A 21,824-nucleotide genomic window follows, 5' to 3' on the forward strand; every position below is an offset into this window, starting at 1 on the left:
TTTTTTTTGAGACGGAGTCTCGCTCTGTCACCCAAGCTGGAGTGCGGTGGCGCGATCTTGGCTCACTGCAACCTCCGCCTCCCGGGTTCACACCATTCTCCTGCCTTAGCCTCCCGAGTAGCTGGGACTATAGGCGCCCACCACCGCGCCCGGCTAATTTTATATATATATATATATATATTTTTTAGTAGAGACGGGGTTTCACCGTGTTAGCCATGATGGTCTCGATCTCCTGACCTTGTGATCCACCCGCCTTGGCCTCCCAAAGTGCTGGGATGACAGGCGTGAACTACCGCGCCCGTCCGACTTATCTTCTCATATATTGTAATGCAAAATATATTAACGCTAAAGAGACGCTCTGAAGTCATAAACCATATAGTAATTTACTTATGGTTAATGCTTACTAGAATGTATTTTCTATAAAATCTGATATCTTCGTGCATTTTTTAAAAGAAGGTAGTTCAAGTGTCTAGAAGACAGCCTGGTACCTAGTAGATACCCATAAACACTTGTTAATTATTTGATCTGAGAACAAGCACACTTTCTGCATTACAAGGGGACCGAAGACATTGTCCTCCATGGCTGCACACATTCATTCCACATTTATACCAGCTACATGCCAGGCTCTGTGCTAGTGAATTTCACATACTGAGAGGTAAGGGTAATGGATTCCCTGCAGGGTGGCCTTCCAGAGAGGGAACGGGTTCTAATAGAGCCCCAGCCTAGCACTTGAGGCAATAAATTTTGTAAGAGAGCTGAGGTGGCAGATCAGGACTGGAGGTTGCAGATTTCCTTGATTTTGCTATAATCACATAGTTTGGAGCCCAGCCCCCATGCTACAGTAAGGCCTGGTGCTTCCCCAGTAGTGCAGCCTTAAAGTTCCATGGCTCAAGACTGGGTTCTCTTTCTTAGGGTCTCACATTGGCCATGCTAGGTTGCTGTGTGCTGTTTCAGAATGTAGGGTGAGTGCTGCCTCTGGGGAAACCACACACCTGCTCTTTCCCTTGTCTTTATGAATTTTCTCTAGTAAACACTGTTCTAGAAGATCTGGTATGTGTGCTGTTTACTTTGAATATACACCATCTCATTTTAAATGTCATAAAAACTTTAGAAAGTGGTTATTATTTTTTCCATTTTTTTTGATGAGAAAAGTGAGGCTTAAATACATTATGAAACTTGCCTAAGGGCATAGAGCTCACAGTAGAAGAGTTTGAATACTCAGGAATTCTTTCTGATAACCAAATCTGGTGTTCACACTGTTGTGTTATTAGAATCTCTGAGTCTAAATGGAGTGGACTAACAGTTTCAAATATGATAATTTCCTTCTTTAAAATTCATTTTTTCCCCTGTAAATCTCTTTCCACAAATTTTGAGGATGAATCTTGTTGGTCCAGTAAAGGGAGATTGTGAAAGGATCCAGTGAGATCAAAGGGTCAAATTATTGATTTTGTATTCAAAATGGACTTAAAAAGTCTTAGGAGGAAAAAGTATCCTGAAATAAGGCATTTTTTTTGAGTTGCAAGAGACAGGTACTTGGTAATTTTTCTTTTTGATAATTTATATGTCAAGAGCAGAGCCTGAGGTTTCGGGGCAGTTTTAAAAAATCACAAATCCTATCTAAAACCCTGAGCTAGGAATGCGGACAATGGAAACCACAAGATAGGTTGACTGTCCACTGCAAAGAGAGCTTTTTGCCTGGTTCCCATCTGGAGCTCTGAGAAGATCTAGCTTTGTGAAATGTTCTACTGCAACATATTGCAGACACAGTAGAGTAGAAAGGACACTATGGTCTTTTAAAATGTTGTCTTCTAAAAATACCTTCTAAAAATATTTGCTTGCTTGAGGGAGCTCATGGAAAGTAGCTGGAAACTGAGAACCATGTCCCTGACACAGGGACCTCATTGAAGAAGGTATATAGTGCATAGACTAAGTGAAGGATATACTTGAGTCTCCGAGGATCAACAAGTCCAGCAGGAAAGGGGATGGGAGGCCAGGTAGCTGGGAGAGATGGAAGAACGTGCATACTGAGTCTTAGATAAATTCCTAGAAGGTGCACCTCATATTTACACTTAGATTTCATTGACCAGAATTTAGTTCATGCCAATACTTAGCTGTAAGGAGGTCTGGGCAACACAGATTTTATTCTGGGGCAGAGTAAAAAAGGGGAAGACAGCAGAATGGATATTGAGGAAAAAATATCAGGCAGCACCACACAGGATGAAGGACTTTATATAATGATGAAAATCTAGAAGAGATGGATAATTTCTTGGACATTATTAATGCTAAAAAGACTCTCTGAAGAGATGTAAGTCATAAACCATATACACCAAAAACATTGAAGCTAGATAAAGCAAAAGCAATTTGCAAGAACTTGACAAAATAAGTGAAAGATTTCAATAGTCTTCTTCAGAATGTGACAGATTTTAGAAAATGGAAACAAGGACATAGGAAGATTTAATGATATGATCAAAAAAGTTGAATACATAGATACACACATATATATAAATTCATAGCTTTCCAAGAAAATTATTATGATTATGTACTTGGCCTTCAAGTAAATCTTACTGAAAGTTTTTAAAAAGTACAGCTCACACAGGTGCATTCTCTGATCATAATTCAGTAAAAATAAAAAATGTTAACTTTTTTGATATTAAGAAACAACTTCTAGATAAACCTTGAAGCAGACACACTATTAAAAGAAAAAATAACCAGCTATGTTAAAAGCAATGAAAAAAGAGACTAGTTCACACCAAAACAGATGAGACAGGGTGGAAGAAATACTCAAAGAATTATTTGTCTTAAATGCCATTTCTGGGACATGAATAGCACAACTGAGAAAAATGTCTCCTTTCCTAATCTCTGTGGTAAGTGGACTTGGCAACTGGTGTATCTGATTAGGATGGATCCAAGTATTTTATGGAACTTCTTGTTAGTAGAAGCTCTGGTCATGGACAGCAAGTGCCGGAAGCTTGGAGTCACCTGAGACATTCCTAATGGTCCTACTGGGGGAAAACATATTTGGCTTAGCATGCTCTAATGTATTGGAGATTGTCACCTTCGATAGTATTTTCTTACTACACCATCACACCCTTAAAGTCAACTGGTTCAATTTTGAATGTCTGTATTGTTTCTTCGAGAATAAGGTTTAATGATATATTTTCGGTGACAGTAAGTGATTCCAGGAAAAGAAAGCAAAAAATCTATATACTCATACATTGGGAAGGAGTCAGGAAAATTGGGAAGGAGAAGTGGAAAGAACTTAGTTTTTTATGTTCTAAAGATCAAATTAATGAAATCCTCAGTTCTATTCATTTGTTTTAGGGTTTGTTTATATTCTTGATCTGAAGAAGATATAAAAGTTCATCTTCAGAATCCAAGAGTTCTCTCTAAGAAGGAAGAGATTTGGGGACTTAAGTGAATATTGTTCCTTCAGTTAATTAGATTGGATTGAACAGTATTTTTTTCCCTGTCATGAATAGTTTCCTTGTGAAAATGTTTTCAGCATGGAAATGAGTGTGTGAAGACATGCTGTTAAATGCTCCAGAAAGGTTATAGAAAATCTGATGTAACATCCTGTTTTCTGATTATGTAACAACAAATAAGATCATCAATGCGAAATAAAAATTTCCCGACAATCAGTCATTGACAAGGAAACTTGCTTTGGTAACAGGTCAAGAAACTTGAAATTTAAGATACGTTATGAGTATTTACAAATACAAGGTCAAAGTTTTTTCAGCCTACTCTGTCAGAGTGAAACCTCTGCTTGACTCAAAGGATGATGGAACTAGTCGGTTTTTCATGTCAAATTTTATTTCATCTAAATACGGAAGTTATTATAGTCCCTGCTGGAGGCTCTGAGTGGTAGCAGGAGCTTTTGGTCTGTACACTGCTGTGGCTGACTTTTCATAATCTGCCAACAAATTGCTGCAGAAGCTGATTCGCTTGTAAAGACTCTAGGGGCAATTTAGAGAAACAAGTGTTTTTAGTTTTTAAATGTTTTTAAAGGTGCTGTTGCTTAGGAAGGTACAAATGTTGAAACGTTAAGGTCAGCTTTTACATTGTAATGGTAATTTCTGAAATATTGTCACTTAAAAGCCTGACTGAATCAAGTTTATTATTTTCCTAGAAGTCTGGGATGAATATATGATGCAATTGATAGCTGAAGGTACTGATTAGGGCTTGTTTATCTCATTAGTGGGACAGGAAAACTTATTTTCAATTATTTTTGTATAACATTCAAATTGGGGATTTCTTATAAGACAATTTTCCTGAAAGTGAAATTCATTTTATCTAGTCTGCAATGGGCAAATAAAGTTTAATATAAATTCTACCATGTAGCAAAACAATTACAAAAAAAATGGAGGGAGGAGAAGAGGAAACTGGCAAATAATACAAGAAAAAATATAATATTCTTCTGGTTGGCAAGGACCCTCAGATAGTTTTGGAGTAAATCCAGCCAAAGGATACATTTCCCAGAGACTCTCCACACGTTGAGATAAACAGGTACTTAGATCACACGGATATTATCTGACTACTGTAGTCAATATTTTAGCAGGAAACACTAGGTAAGGAACCTCATATAGACCATTCTTTTATAAAGCATTTATTCTTTCTTTCATTGGTAAATGCCATATGTTACATTCACATATAAAACAAATAATGATTCCATATTTCATAGGAATTATTTGTGACAGTTGCACTACATGCAAAATTATTCCATAATGGAAGACTAACAAATTCTGACTGTGAGGCAGTAAAGAATGAGACCTTATATTCTCAGGAAATACATGGTTAGGAATCTTCCCTCAGCCTGAATACATTTTCCTTTTAAAAAATATTCCACAGTTAAAAAGATAAAACAGCATCTTTTTTCACCCATCTCAGAATTTTCCTTGCAGAAAGAAATGCACAGACAGTGAACGAAGCCTCACAGTCATAGTTCCTGCAGGAGGAGTGGGCCCACCAGCTGCAGGTTTGGGTACAGACTGGTGGCGTCAGGGGAGCACTGTGTGTCCACGGCACAGAAGTAGGTGGCAGAGAGGTCATGCACGGCAGCTGTGATGTGGAGGCTGCTGAGACGGGCTTTGGTATCAAGTGAGGCCATTAATCTTCCCTCCTGCTTCACTGCTCCATTTGACAGCAACACAAACAGAGATTCCAGACTTTTCCCAGGATCCTGCTTGTAACCAATACAGTCTGTCTGAAGTGGTTGAATAATTGCAGTAGATGGTATAGTTTTTTCCCTCCTGCGTGCTCAGGAACAGAGGGTTTTGTCCCACTTTCAGCTCTCCACTTAACCCTGTCCAAAGAGAACATTTCAGAAGGAGGCATTCACTGGTTACCCCAATAATCCTGTTCCTCCCGAGGGAACCCAAATGAGCCGCATTGAATCTTGTCTCTACCCCCAAACATTGTATGGACAATTCCTTTCCTCCCATGGCTCCCTTTTCAATGAACCCCCAGCTCACGGTCTAGTTGAAGCCACAGAATCACTGCTAGTAGCTTCTTCATTTTTTTTTTCTGTCCAGTTCGCTGAAAACTCAGATTTAGGAGCCTTGAAAGTTGGCCAGGGCTATCCAAATATGGTAGTTTTTCTTTCTCTACAGAAACACGATTTCAAAAGATGTTCCAACCAATTAGAATCACATCCTGCAATTTACTCAGTCCCTCCCTTTCATGAAAAAAAAGAAAAAGAAAAAAAAAAGAAAGAAAAAGAAAAATTAAAAAAACCCAAAAGAATGGGGGTGGGTTTGGACAGAAGTTATGAATGGAAACAGTGCCCTCTTCAGGATACTTAGAGAAATTCCTGAGAAAGTAATTCGTAGAATTGATGCTTCTTGTAAGCCAGCAAGGTGTTCCTAAAAATTTCCTAGTGAATTAACTCTTTAACATCTCATTGATGTTACAAGTGACAGAAATATAACTCAAATGAGCTTAGGCAAGAAGAGAAATGCACTGACTCCAATAACCTTGGCAAGAGCAGAAGTGTATCTGGACTTCAGGCATCCAGGGTGCCAGGGAACTTAATCCTTCAAGACTTTTCCTTTCATTCGTGTCTTAGTTTCATTCCTCAGACCAGATTCCACCACAAAGCAGGAGGCATGATTGTAAACATTTTCTGGTTGGGATTCATCTCACAGTGTAGCCACCAAAGAAGTACTGAGGCTCCTTTCTGATCCCAGATTTAAAAATATTGAAGTAAGGCTTTGATTGCTTCAGTCTGAGCCAGGTTCCCCTCCAGGGGGGCAATTTGTGACTAGAGTGGTGTATACATAATATGATTGGTTCAGCTGGGTCAGGCATCCACCTCTGGGTGGATTCATCAGCCCATTCATAAGCAAGATAGCAGTCTCCATTCATAACACATGGTTAGAATTTATATTTTACCAGGAATGAGTTGCCATTCTAAGTGAACAAAATGGTAGATGCCCACCACAGTTGTGTTCTCTCAACTCTGTGGACCATTGATGGAGGGAGAGTGGGAGGGAAGGAAGGCTTTTATTTCTTTAGGACTCCTCTAACATGAGTAACTACTCCTGTGAACTGGGTTAGTCTATGACTCACCTTGACCATCTGCCCATGGTGTACCTTTTCTGTACCATGTTGAACACATCACAGTTTCTTCAGTTCCTCCAACACTTCTTATACAAAGTTGTGGAAGAAAGGACAAAAGATGATAATAATAACTAGCATGTATTGAGCTGTACTGTATGCCAGGCACTATGCTAAGTGAATGCATAATCTCATTTAATTCTCACAAGATCTATATTTTACAGAAGAATAAACAGGCTTACAGAGGTTAAACAATAAGTTTATGATCATGCAGCTGGAAAGGGACGGAGTTGGGATTCAACCGACCTGTCTACTGAGCTAGTGCTCAATCCGTGCTTGTCTGTGTGTATGTAACAGATTTCTGTTAGGATTTGGGGGCTGCGGGTTGGGGGTAGTAATTTTCGCCCATTATACTCGCTGCAATCAATGTGGGACAGCTTTCTTTTTTTCCCTTCAACTTTTATTTTAGACTCAGGGGGTAAAAAAGTGCAGGTTTGTTATCTGGGTATATTGCATGATGCTGACAATTGGGGCACAAATGATCCCATCACCCAGATAGTGAGTGATATGGTTTGGCTGTGTCCCCACCCAAATATCTTGAATTGTAGCTCCTATAATTCCCATGTGTTGTGGGAGAGACCCAGTAAGAGATAATTGAATCATAGGGGCAGTTTCCCCCATACTGTTCTCCTGGTAGTGAATAAGTCTTATGAGATTTGATGGTTTTATAAGAGGCTTCCACTTTCCCTTGGCTCTCATTTCTCTCTTGCCTGCCACCATTTAAGATGTATCTTTTGCCTTCTGCCATGATTGTGAAGCCTCCCCAGCCACATGGAGCTGTTAGTCTACTAAACCTCTTTTTCTTTATAAATTACCCAGTCTTGGCATGTTTTTATCAGCAGCATGAAAAGGGACTAATACAGCGAGCATAGCGCCTAAAAGTTAGTTTCTCAGCCCTTGCTCCACTCCCTTCCTTCTTCCTCTAGTAGTCCCAGTTTCTATTGTTGCCATGTTTATGTCCATGTTTACCCAATATTTAGCTCCCACTTCTAAGTGAGAACACAGGGTATTTGTTTTTCTGTCCCTGCATTAATTTGCTTAGGATAATGGCCTCCAGCTGCATTCACACGGCTGCAAAGGACATGGTTTTGTTCTTTTTTATGGCTACATAGTATGACATGGTGTACATGTACCACATTTTTAAAATCCAATTCACCATTGCTGGGCACCTAAGTTGATTCCATTTCTTTGCTATTGTAAATAGTGCTGCAATAAACATGGGAGTATATGTGTCTTTTGGGGGTAGAACTATTTGATTTCTTTTGGATATCTACCCCATAATGGGATTGCTGGGTTGAATAGTAGTTGTGTCTTTAGTTCTTTGCGAGATCTCCAAACTACTTTTCACAGCGGCTGAACTAATTTACCTTCCCATCAACAGTGTGTAAGTTTTCCCTTCTTTCCACAGCCTTGAAAGCATCTGTTGTTTTTTGACTTTTTAATAATAACCATTCTGACTGGTGTGAGATGATATCTCATCGTGGTTTTGATTTGCAGTTCTCTGATGATTAGTGATGTGGAGCATTTTTTCATATGTTGGTTGGCCGCTTGCGTGTATTCTTTTGAGAAATGTCTGTTCAGGTCTTTTGCCCATTTTTAAATGGAGTTATTTGTTTTTTGCTTGTACAATTGTTTAGGTTCCTTACATATTCTGGATAATAGACCTTTGTGGGACAGCTTTCTACATTAATTTCTAGACCTGTTAAATCCTAAACTAAATTCTCTATTGTCTTAAGCAAGGTCCCACTGAAATCTCTTTTCCTGCATGAACTCTGCATAACTGATAAAACCATCCAACATTGCTTTTTGCCTTTAACAACACTTGAGAAAATGAAAGACATTAAGAAATAAAAGACATTACGTTCAAATGTAGCCAGCAAGTACTCACCAAGTATCAAGTAATGTGACAAATGATGAGGTGGGTGGGGGTATTAAATAATTCCACAGTATCTAGTCTTGGTTTTAATGGAGTTGTAAGATAGTTAGAAAGATTAAAATAATGCATATAGAGTTAAAGTTAACGGTGCAAAGCAGTACACTGCTTTGTACAGTAGCACAGCATTGGGTGCATTTTTTTTGTGTATGCTGTATGTGAGGTCAAAAGAGAGGGAAATTATGAAAGGCTATAGGAATTTAGTACAATCTCTTTGGAGGAGCTAAGGCCTAAAAAACACATAATGTTTAGATAGAGAGAGAGAGCGCACACTAAAGGCTATTTCAGGAAATATAGAGAGGTAGGAGTGAGGATGACATGTCTTTGAGAAAGTGTGAAGAATGGTCCTGCTAACAGAGAAAACAGAGTCTGGGTAATAGTGTCTGGGAATGAGGATAAATTGGTGAAATGAGGAGCAGATAATGGAAGTCACTGAAAGCTACTTCAAAGGGCTTATATTCATGAGAAAATAGAAACTGTTGTAAGACTGTGAATAGTAGAGGAATATGATGAAAAGATATCTTAAAAAGAAGGGTGTGGCAGTGGTGCAGAGGGTCAGAGGGTAGTTGGGAGCTGGTAGGATAGGGGAGAAGAGCAAGAAAGAGACTTCAATAATGAAGAGGAAGGAGGACACCCCTTTCAACTTGGTGGGAACAATCTAAGGACTTGAATAAGGTGGTAGTCATGGGAATTCTAAACAAAATATACATTCAATAGCACTTCAAAGGAAAAACTGACAAGCACTGGTACCTGACTATAAATTCAAAAGGTTCAAGCCTGAATAAGGAAAGGTTGTGGTGCCATTTACAGAAACTGGGAAATTGGAGAAGCATCTGAGTACAAAAAGTGTTTTGAAATTGAGATGATAACAAGCTATTATGTGAAAATGCCCAGGTAAGAGTTGGAGGTAAAGGACGAGATCTCAGCTGAATGGAAGGTTCTTGACACTTAGCAGAAACTCAATAAGGACATCTATCATTATTATGCATTATCACAGGTACCACATAGCATTATAATCAGTGTGCACATCTGTCTGTTTCTCCCACTAGACTATGAACTTCCTTGAAAGCAGGGAATTTCTCATAGTCATTTTTGATTTCCCAGTGTGTAGTGCAATGATTGGCATATAGTAGGAATGCAATATGTTTTTTTCTTTAATGATGAAAACATAGGAGAGTTGAGACATAGTAGTTGGTATATGTGTAGCATTTATTTGCTGCGTATGTGAAGAAGGAAGAAGAGGCAGAATTCAGGATTTTTTTCTTTACAATTTGATATTGCTTTGGAATTGTAAAATAGTATAAATTTTTAGGAAGTAGAGAAGTTTAAATTAAAAAGTTATATATTTCTAAACACCACCAATTTCATCAAGATCTGTGTATACAAGGCATTAACCAGTGATTTGAAAAATTGTTTTTTTTTGTGGGGTTATAGCACCTTTCGCGTTCTTAACATTGCACGCTTGTGTTTTCTTTTTTATTATCAGGTTTCCTAGAAATATTGTCTTTATTTGTACATTCTAATTATTGCTTTGCATTTAAATTAATTCCTGCTTTTATCATTAAACCTTCCCCTTCTCTGTTTTGGCTTATTTTGCTCATTTCTTTTTTTATTTCTTGAATTGCCGGATTTGGCTCCTTTGTTTTACTTTTTATTAATAGATGGATGCATTTTCTTGTGAATATTGCTTTGAACGAATATATAGTTTTTTTATGTAGTACCATTATTAGGGTTCATTTTTAGTGGTGTGTAATTTTAACTCTTAGTTCTTTGACCTGAAAATGTTTTAGAATATTATAAGTGGTTCTCTTTCTACTCATTTATTTGCTATCTTTTAATTATTAGTTTCTAGCTTTATTGATTAGGTTCAGACAATGTGGCTTATATGATTCCCATTTTTTGAGTCATATTATATGCTCATTTTTTTGTAAATATTCTGTAGCTATATGTTTAATATAAAGTTTTTTCCATCATCCTCTCTCCCTTTCTCTCTCTGAGAAAAAGATATTAAAGTGTCCCATAATGAATGTTATCAAGTTATTTTTATATTTCCTACAAATTTTGCTTTATATTTTTCTGACACAGTTTGTTTGTTCTTTAGAGAAGGCGACACTGATACTCATTCAATGATTGCTGCTAAGTGTGAAGGATGTTCTGTCAGGAGATGGACAGGGTGCTGTAGGAGGTTTAGCAGGCGGTTACATCCAAGTCAAGATGGCTAGAAAAGGCCTCCCGAAATAAGTAACATTTAAGCCATAGTTGACACCTTTTAGGATTTGAAAGCAGACAGTATCAATCTGGGTTCTGGTAGGAAACTTATGGCATACTGAAATTGTGTAATTTGAGAAACATGACACTAGTTATAAAAATACAAGCAGTGAGTAGGGAACATATAAGAGATAGTGCTACAACCTGGGACTAGCATCACTCCAGGCCATGAACGGAAAGGAGGGAGTGATTACTAAAACCTGGAGAAAGACAGGCTATTTGGAGAGGCCACCGTAAGGAGCTGATTGTGGGTTAATGTCAGTATGCGGGAAGGGAGGAAGTTGGGGGAATATATAGCCTGACGTTACTTTCCTCGTTTTTTCTGTTCTCTGTGGGTACTGCCCTTGGGCAAAAACCTACTGGAAACCAAAAGACAAGATAGCTTATTGATATAATCCCTATAGGTCAGTCACCTGGGGCACAGAGCAGGGTGTGGAAGGATGGAGAGAGGACCTGGAAGCAAACAGGAGATATTAAGCACAGAGTGCAAGATGGGTGAAGAATAAAGATGAAAGATGAAACCAGAGCAATAAGCTAGAGAAAGAAAGGCTTTGTGAGCCTTAGTAATGATTTGGGATTCCATCCTTTGGGAAACGGGAAGTCACTGATTAGTTTTAAGCAAGAGAGCAAACAGATTGCACTTGTATTTTTAAATAATAACTCTGGCTAGACTGAAGAGAACATGTTAGAGGCACTGATGGCTTCGTTTACTAGGATGGGGACACAGAGAAGGTGGACCTATGGGGTGATGAGATAGGGAGCTCAATAGTGTGTCTGTGCCAAGGAGAGTCTTGGCTAGAGATACAGGTTTGTCAGTTTAGAGCAGTTAAATGGTATTCGAGGTTCAGGAGCCAGTAAGATTGCCTAGAATCTGTGGATAACATAGAAGAGGGCTTAGGAACCCCATAATTCAAGAAATTGGCAGAGAAGCTATAACCTTCAAAGGCAGGAGAAAGTGGGATTAGCTAGGAAGGAAGGAGGAAAACGTGGAGAATTTTGAGAAGTCATGCTCTTGAATTGGCTAGTGAACTCTCTGGTATCTCCTAGATGAGTCATGATAAACTTCTGTAGTAAGGGTATCAGGATAAGATCAATGAGAGCATTTTAAGTAAGAGACAATTTTACACTGACATTTGATAGAATCTCTTCATCTCCAGCAGTCACTCTGGCCTAGAAAACTGAAACCCCTCAGTGAAGCTGTGGATCAGAGAGAATTTGCTTTATGCAAGATCTCCATGTCCACAGATTATGTTTTTGTAAAGCATCTGTTCAAAGGCAGAATGTGCCAGGTGGCTGTGGAGAAAGATATAAATTAGTCCATGTAATTTGAAACTCTTAACATGAATTAATCATCTACCTTCCTTTGCCTTCATGGCTATATTCGTACTACTGAAAAATAATTAAGAGTGTTCCAAGACATCTGGTCCATTAGATTTCTTCTGAAAAGAAAATCTTTACATGTTAAGACATCAAATTAAATAAATAATAGCCAGCTACATTTTTGCCTAATTCAGATGTATATGAAACCAGGATTTTATAGTTTAGGTATCAGGAAGTAGTTTTCTGATTTAGTGCCAGGATGGCCTTAAATGTGCTAAAAAACAAAATACTAATACAAATAGGGAGTGAGCCTGGGTTCACATTTTATTACTATTCTTAATCATTAACTAAAGAAAAGCTAATTCCACAAATGTTTACAGGAAAAAGATACAACTATATAGATAGCAAAATAAAATGCTATTAGGGTTGACACGATAATCTGGGGTTAATTTTTTTTCCAGGCTATGAACTGAAAACTCTTCCATTCTGTAGGTTAACCTCCAACCCACAGGAATGTAAATTATGTGAGCCTTTTCTCAGTTATGGATTGCTAGGTAAATATGCTCTGACAACAAAGTTACAATCCCCAAGAATGCCAGATAAGTGTTTCCTTGAAAATGCTCTTGCAGATAGAGAAAAAAAAAGACTAGCAATCATCATTTTTCTTTTTTCCAGGTTTGGGATAACTTTTTTTCACAGTATTATTAATAAATGGCCATGACATTTAAACTGTCTTTCCCAAGATAAAGATACATGTTTAAATGACTTTGTGTCATGCAAGAACTCAATCTCCCATAATTTTCTAATTCATCAGGAGCTATTCTTTCAAGCCAGAAATGTCAAATAGGTTTTAGGAAATTTATCAGGTTTACTGAAACTCAAGGCTCTGTCATTAAAATCTCTTGCTGATTTTCCTCAAACCTCACCACTTCATGAAGTCTGGCTGAGAATGAAATCAGTAATGTGGAGAGCAATCTAATGCAGTGATTTTCAAACTAGGCAACAGTTATGTATTTTAAGGGAATCAATTCCAGATCTTCAACTTCTGTATGTAACCTTTCCTAAAAGTGATCTGTTTAAGAGCTTGACTGTGGTTCTCGTTTCCCATCTCAAATTTCACAATTGTTCTTCCCCAACCTTATTCAAGAAGGAATCTCCTTTTGCAGCATTGCCCTGCAGTTTAAACACCCCTGGAACATTAAACAAAGGGACAATTTATTGGTGTCAAGGAAGCCTCCTTTAAGTAACCATAAATATGACCCCAGTCACTTTCTTTTTTTTTTTTTTTTTGAGACAGTGTCTCGCTCTCTCGCCTAGGCCAGAGTGCAGTGGCGCGATCATGGCTCACTGCAAGCTCCGCCTCCCAGGTTCACGCCGTTCTCCTGCCTCAGCTTCCCGAGTAGCTGGGACTACAGGCGCATGCAACCACGCTCGACTAATTTTTTGTATTTTTAGTAGAGACGGGGTTTCACCGTGTTAGCCAGGATGGTCTCAATCGCCCGACCTCGTGATCCACCCGCCTTGGCCTCCCAAAGTGCTGGGATTACAGGCATGAGCCACTGCGCCGGGCCGACCCCAGTGATTTTCTTAAGAAATGCATTTCCAAAAAATTTTCGCCTGTAAGTTTAAAACTAAAATTGAAATATATTTTTGTTGTTTTAATAAAAGGTACATCAACAATAATTATATTTATAACTCAATCTAGAAAGATAATTTTTAGCAATTAGAGCAGTATGGTCAGAGAAAATTTAAAAGCAATTTCAATTTTTTACGTGATTTTGTTGCAGGCATTTTGGGTGATCAACAAAAGCCTTTAAACAAAAATATACTAAAATTAAGTTCTACAGGAGAAGTTGAATGGAAATATGATTCCAAGGAAAGAAAAGAGCAATATAAGGTCTTCAATTGACAATGAAGAGCTTGTTGTGAATTTTAACTGGGTGTTGATGGGTATCAAATCACTTTGGTATTAAGGTTTCACTGGATATGTTTAAAAGCTATTCTGAGTTTTATTTGAAAATGTCAATGTTTATATTACAGTGGAATTTACAACCTTTGTAGCTATTTAAACATTTAAACTAGTAATAAAATATTTTAGAAGTCATCTTAAAAATGCATGAAGGTCTGCATTTTTCCAATGTCTGAATACCACTAAGAGTTGGCCTACAAACATGAGCACACTTTGATGACAATGCAGGAATTACTGTCAATATATGTTTATGTTTAACCCCCTAGTCACTCTTTAAATCTGTGTCTCCTACAGCCTTTGGTGGAAAGTATCAGTCCTGTTGAAATTCACATAGCTTCTTCAATGTTTCCTCTTAGACCTGAATTTGGATGAACCAAGATGGAGCAAGGGACCTTTAGATCTGACATCACTCACCTTTCTGAATTTGCAGATGCCATGTGTAAGAAATAATCAAACAGTGCAATTCTGAGCTACTGTAGAGGAGGCCTGTGTGGCAGATACTCTCTGGGTTACCTGCTTCATCCCCTTCATTAAGCAGAAAGTGTTTCCTCCTGTCAAAAAGTGGTTTAAAATTTGCTGTATTTGATGGAAATGCTGATTTCTGGTGTCACAGAGAGAATGCAGCTGTAAAAGAGACAAGACAAAGAACTCAAGTTAGAGAGTGCATTAAAGCTCCATGTTGTTGGTTTTGTTAATAACCAAAGCAGTCTACAAATGTTATCCCAGAATGTTACTAAGAAGCAAAATATCCATAGGGATTAACTGATGGAGTCACAATACCTAAAGGTTCTGCTTTGACCAAGTTCTTAGACAAAGACTAAGATGACTATAGGCACAGAAGCAGGAAGTAGACATTCTAGCCTAGATGGTGGGGCAGAAAAATAATTTGGGGTAGAGGAAAGATCAAATTAACTCATGCCTTCTTACCTATTAGATTTTTATTTTATGAATACCTCTATATGTCATTTTTTTCATCTTTTCCTCTTGTTTCTTCATTAGCCTGTATCAGCTCTCTCATATCTAGTAGAATATCTGTTATAGTATGGTATTGTATATATTATGTGTTTCCGTCTAGGCCAGGATGTTATTCACAACTTTTATTCTCCTATTTAATAACATATTTAGTGTTTGGTATGAAGAGCAGACACAGACTGGGGGTGGGAGTCAGTGCGAGGACAGAATCCTTGTGGAACCCCCTGCTGTCCCATGTAGGGCAAGGGAGGGACTTCTCTGGATCTTGATTACCTCAGATAAATAATGAGAAAATAGGATTAAACAAAACAAAACAAAAAGACATTTTTTTATTTTAACTTTAATCTCCACAACTCTGTTTCCCCTCTTCGATAGGTTTTATCCACCCAGGAACGTTCCCCAAGGAGAGATTTTTAAGAAGAAATGGAAGAAGAGAAGTTGCTTAATCTTAAGAGTCAGGATAGTTTCAGAAACCAAGTCTAGGAATTTTACTAAAATTTTTGGGCCCTCCATTCCTATGTCACTCAATCCTAGGATCTGAGCAGCAAAATGATTTCTCCTCTCTTGTCCACATGGAAGTCTCCAGAGCAGGGCTCCTTATGAGGGAGGGAGAGAGGGGAGGACTCTGGCCTCCTGCTTTGCCTTTAGAGGTTTGTGCTGACTTCCTGCTGAGCTATTACCATCTTTCACCAGAAGTTTCTACTTCTATGTTGAAAGAAAATTTCAACCTGAATTTGGGAGTCCTGGAGTAGTTCAACATGTTTTCCTACTTTCCATGGATTTGTTGGAGAGAAAATGCTGTGGTACCTAATTTCAGCAGATTATACAGACAAGAGGCAAGAAGTACAGCAGCCACACTGAGCGAGTGAGCCTTTTGTCTGGATTATTGAGGCCACATAGGTATCTTTTGAGAAAGGCAACTTTTGGTCACATTGGATGCAAATAGAATTGCTTTAATTCTTCTATGGATAGAAATTGGGGACTGCGTTTACCTCTAATTGGCAAAAGGAAATTTTAGGCATTTGCAATGTGGTTTGCTAGATGAATAATTGAAAGCATTTATATCTGAAGCAGGAGTGCAAATGAGAGTAGCCTGGCATTTTCTATTTGTTTTTTCACAGTTTGCTGTTACTTAAAAGTGTGACCAAAGGCACACACTAGTGATTGTTGTGTAGAACCCTCCTTTGGGAAAGTGGATGAATCGGAATACATTATTTTCTTTAGGCAGTTGATCTTTCAAGTAGTAAATATTTATTTATTACCAAATTTGAATAGGATGCTTTATTGGATGCTGTATATGAACATGTGTGTGTATGATTGGGAGTGATGATGGTGGTTTAATTTATATGTTTCTATGTGTGTAAATCATAGTTCTGAATATTGACACATATAAACCTGTACACGATTAAGTAGAAATATAAGTCAATGTTTTAAAAAGTGCCCCATACGGCAGAGTCAAGAAGTTGTATGTGAGTCGATTAGCAAAGTAGATCATTATGGGCCATATAGTCTAAGTTGTATTTGCTAAGGATCTAGATGGATAAGCAAGGATTTGATAGAGAGGAAAGGACTGCTGCAATCTTAATGTTTGTCTTCCCCCTTGGAATTCATATGTTGAAACCTAATTGCCAAAGTGATGATATTAGGAGGTGGTGCCACTGGGCGGGGACTATGTCATGAGGGCAAAGCCCTCATGAATGAGATTGGTGCCTTTATAAATGAGGCTCCAGAGAGCTGCCTTGTCCTTCCACTATGTGAGGACATGATGAGAAAATGTCACCTATGAGCCAGGAAATGGGCCTTTACCAGATACCAAATCCATTGGTGTCTTGACCTGGGGCTTCCCAGCCTCCAGACTCTGAGAATAAATTTCTGTAATTCGTAAGCTACCTAGTCTATGATTGTTATGGAAGCCTTAATGAACTAAGTAAGACAAGGCATGATCATAGCATTGTGAAATACAGTAACTAGAATATATTTTCTTTTTTAAGATTAAGACTAGCATGTGATGTACCACTACTGAGTGGAAATACAGAGCTCTTATACACCCCCTCAACCCTCATCCTCCCCATTTCCCCTATTATTGACATCTTACATTAATGTCATACTTGTGTTACAATTGATAAGCCAATATTAATATATTATTATTAACTAAAGCCCATAATTTACATTAGACTTTGATCAGTGTACACTCCCCATAGTTTTGTTTTTGTTCAGAATGTTATATAGTTGGAATGATACAGTATATAGTCTTTTCAGATTGGTTTCTTTCACTTAGCAATATACAGTTATGGTTCCTCCATGTCTTTTTGTGGTCATGTCTTTTTTTTTTTTTTTTTTTTTGGTGAGGTGGAGATTTACTCTTGTGCCCAGGCTGGAGTGCAATGGCATGATCTCGGCTCACCACATCCCCCGCCTCCCAGGTTCAAGTGATTCTCCTGCCTCAGCCTCCTGAGTAGCTGGGATTACAGGCACGTGCCACGACGCCCAGCTAATTTTGTATTTTTGGTAGAGATGGGGTTTTACTGTATTGCCCAGGCTGATCTCGAACTCCTGACCGCAGGTGATCTGTCTGCCTCTGCCTCCTGAAGTGCTGGGATTACAGACATGAGCCACTGCGCCTGGCCTGGTCATGTCTTTTTATCATTGAATAATATTTCATTGTATGGATGTACCATAGTTTGTTGATAGATTCACCTGTTGAAGGACATCTTGGTTGATTTCAAGATTTAGCAATTATAAATAAAGCTACTTCAAACATTTTCATGCAGATTTTTATGGGGACAGAAGTTTTCAACTCACTTGAGTTAAAACTAAGGAGCATGATTGCTGAATCATATGGTAAGAGAATGTTTAGTTTTATGAGTAACTGCCAAACTATCTTCCAAAGTGGCATTCCTACTAGCAATGAATAAGGGTTCCTGTTGCTCCATACTCTCACAAAATTTGATGGTTTCAGTGTTTTGGATTTTAGTCATTCTGGTAGGCAGGTAGTGATATGTCACTGTTTTAATGTGCAAGTCCCTAGTAATATTTGATGTTAAGCATCTTTTCATGTGCTTCTTTACCATCTATATACTTTGTTTATAGTCTGTTCAGATAGTTCAGATAGTTCAGATCTGAGGTGTCTGTTCAGATATTTGCCCATTTTTTTCATTGGGTTTTAAATGTTCTTATTGTTTTATTTTATTTTATTTTATTTTATTTTATTTATTTATTTTTTGAGACGGAGTCTTGCTCTGTTGCCCAGGCTGGAGTGCAATGGCCCAATCTCGGCTCACTGCAACCTCCACCTCCCAGGTTCAAGTGATTCTCCTGCCTCAGCCTCCCAAGTAGCTGGGATTACAGGCTCCCGCCACCATGCCTGGATAATTTTTCTATTTTTAGTACAGACAGGGTTTCGCCATGTTGGCCAGGCTGGTCTCAAACTCCTGATCTCAGGTGATTTGCCTACCTTGGCCTACCAAAGTGCTGGGATTACAGGCGTGAGCCACCATGCCTGGCTTATTGTTGAGTTTTAAGAGTACTTTGTACATTTTGGATACCACTTAAAAAAATACATATGCATTTTGCAAATATTTTCTCCCAGTCTGTAGCTTGTCTTTTCTTCATTTTCTTAATTTCTTATGATTTTGGAAGTCTTTTATTTTCTTTGAAAATATCTATGGTGATTTTCCAATGAGTGCCCTTGGTGATATAAAATATTTCCTCCCTCTACTTGTAATTGAGATTATATTTTTGAAATGTATTAATATTCTTTTCTCCTTTATATTTTCAGATACATAACCTTATCTATATTCTTCTGAGGAATCTATCTGTCTTGAGTGGGGAGAGATTAGATTATTCTGAGAGGAATGGAAATAGAAAGCATTAATATTCAGCTCTGACATCTAAATTTGGATCTTTGATTACTTAACAAGAGAACTGCCTTAAAAGTAAGGTTTTTTTTTCAGGTGTAACACTTTTTCTTAATTATTTATTGTATTCTTTACCATATTATATGTAAGGCCAGCTGGACTTGATCACAGAGTTTTACATCAGTTTGACAGAAAGGTGCAGGACAGAGAGGGAGGTCAGTTTTTTGGGTCCTAGAGGATAAAGAAAAATGGAGGCAGAACAAGGAACTTAGGTGTCAGGACTCTGGTCTTTCCCCTGGTCTGCTAAGGGCGGACACTGATTGGGTTAGGAAAGGCTAGAAACATTTAGATAAGTATGGGAACAGCACAAGAGTACTGGGTAGTAGAGCACCTCTCACAGTGTTCTAGGGGCAGGCTGCATGTCCCTGGGGGAAGTCTTACTTAAGTTGTGGGAAGATGGCGCTGGAGAAAAATCAAGGCTTGGCTACATGAGTCAGAGGCTACTTTCTAGAATCCCCATGGTCTGTTTACAGGTGCAGGGAATACAGAAGTCCCCAGGGGTCCAGGAAGTAGATGCAGAGAATTGAGAGAGCTAGTGGCCTGGCAAAGTCCTCGGCTAAGTACAAAGAAGTGCTCATGATGAGGGTCTTTGAGATGGAGTCAAGCGGCTGAAACAATTGGCTTCCGCAGTGGTGTCAACACATAATCCCAAAAGTCCAGGTGGGAAAATCCATATATAACTAGGTACCTACACAGGGAACAGAGTAGATTGGCTGCTCAGCTGCTCAGACCAAGAGATCCAGAAGGCAATGCATGGATTTAAGCCTTTTTTTTTTTTTTTTTGCCTCAGGTGACACTCAACTGTCTCACCTTATCACCTAAATTTCATCACGGAAAGAAAAGGGTAAGGTGGTTGAATTCCAAACATATCACCTAAAGAGACTGAGTCATCTAAGAAAGACTTTACATCAGACCTAACATGGAATTGAACTTAAATGAACTGAATATTTAAAGTGAAAGGAACTCTTTAAACCTGAATAAAATGAGACATTGTTAATTGCAATTTACAAAATTTAAGTTTCTTGACTATTTGGTAGATGGGATCATTCATAAGGAAGATTAGATATATTAGAGAAATTTTTTTCTTTGTGTGTCTTTTTATATGTATCTACATATTATGTGAGTTTGTTATCCTACCGTGTAAATTTCCTTTTTCTCTGCCTCATTCATTCATCCACCCCACTGAATTCACACACTGTTTTAATTATCTCTGAAAAAAGTATAAGGCACAGAAAAATCTACAAAAACAACAGCAAAGAAATACAAAAATCAAGAAGAAAAAAATAAGGGCAGGAACATAAACCTTGAATTAGATTTGGAATTAAAATATATGCAATCAGCCTCTATAGTTGGAGTTAAGCTAACATTGGCTCTGAACTTATTAGCAGTCAATGTAAAGAAGGAAAACAATCAGTCCTGTGATAATTACCTCATCCATATGATAAAAACCAACTACAAGTGTAGGTACAAATTATCCATGTAGGAAATCTTAAGAGAAATTTTTCTTATAGCATCTCATAGAACATGAGGTAATATGTAAACTGTGTCCCCAGTAAAGAAGCTATATTATGTCCAATGATGAATTCTGTAGGACTGTTGTTTATGATATACTTCACAGAAAACTTATTGCATTATGACAAAGCACAGTTCCACGAAGGAAAGAAAATGGTAAGGTATTGGCTCAATAGGAATCCTGCATTGAAACAGCCAAGATGAAGATTCTTTTACAGCTACAGGCACTTTTCTGGAAGAGAACCTCCTGGGAAATCTAAGGCTAGATCAAACTGCATAGTAGGGAATGGGGAATAAGGGAGTTGCCAGAATATGGCCTTTTTTGAGAGGAAATAGGTATACACTCCTCTCTCTCTCTCTCTTACTGTCACTCTCATATAAGTCTATAAGACTGTAAGATATCCATATATATATATATAAGAGTTTGCTATACATACACACAGACACTATATAAATATATTACCCATGTAGTAAATCTTAAGAGATTTTTTCTTATAGCATCTCATAGAAACAAGAGGTAATATGTAAACTGTGTCCCCAATAAAGAAGCTTTCTTCCTTCCTATATATAGCGTGTATGTGTCATGTGTGTGTGTGTGTGTGTGTGTGTGTGTGTGTGTTTATCTTTGGTATTGCTTAGGGTATCTTTACATGAGTTTTTTTTTTAATCAAATAATATTCTGAATATTTCAATGCTTGTAAGCTCTCTACAACTGGGTGTCATTTTGTCTGCATTATGGTTAATTATTTCTGTATTTTTCTATATTGAGGTACCTGACTCTACGTTTCCTAAATTTTATTCAGAACTGTGTTATAGATAACTTGTGGTTTATTTAATATATATTGAACAGTAAAGCCACGATCATCATAAAACCTTAAACATTCTCATGTATTTATTTATAGCTATCATAATATTTCTTGCCTTGTGACTACTGAATGCTAATAAAATATAACCCTTTGATAAATGTTTTCTAGGACATTTTATTCTGCATTCTTTAGCTATTTTTGCCAATGTTTCATAACTTCATTTTCCTTCCTTTCCATTTCTGTCACATTTATCTCAGCTTTAATTCCTTATCTTTGAATATCTATGTTGCTTTAAGCAATTTTTCTTTTGCTCTTTCTTTCTCTTTAACTGTTTTCACTAAGTGCTGATCATATACTTATATTTTCTGACCTGTCTTACTTCTTCAATGTTTTCTCAAATATTTGTGGATACCTCAACAATGAGTATATTTTAATCAAAATAATATCTTTACTTTGGCTCTTATTGCCTGCCAGCTTTCTTCCTTCCTATCTTTATCCCTCCTTGATTTAAGAGA

General features: G+C 37.8%; 1 protein-coding gene and 1 gene segment (V, D, J or C); both read right to left on the reverse strand.

Moving 5' to 3' along the window:
- LOC101135612 (T cell receptor alpha chain MC.7.G5) overlaps positions 1-21,824 on the reverse strand; it is a 548,557-nt gene that overhangs the window by 244,799 nt on the left and 281,934 nt on the right. The gene's annotated exons all lie outside the window — the stretch shown is intronic.
- On the reverse strand, positions 4,533-6,625 carry LOC129526824 (T cell receptor alpha variable 39-like). The segment is given in 3 exon segments: positions 4,533-5,299; positions 5,469-5,600; positions 6,565-6,625. Coding segments are annotated over 3 exon segments (547 nt in total).

The sequence above is a fragment of the Gorilla gorilla genome, chromosome 15, assembly GCF_029281585.2.
Source record: "Gorilla gorilla gorilla isolate KB3781 chromosome 15, NHGRI_mGorGor1-v2.1_pri, whole genome shotgun sequence".
Lineage (NCBI taxonomy): Eukaryota > Metazoa > Chordata > Mammalia > Primates > Hominidae > Gorilla > Gorilla gorilla.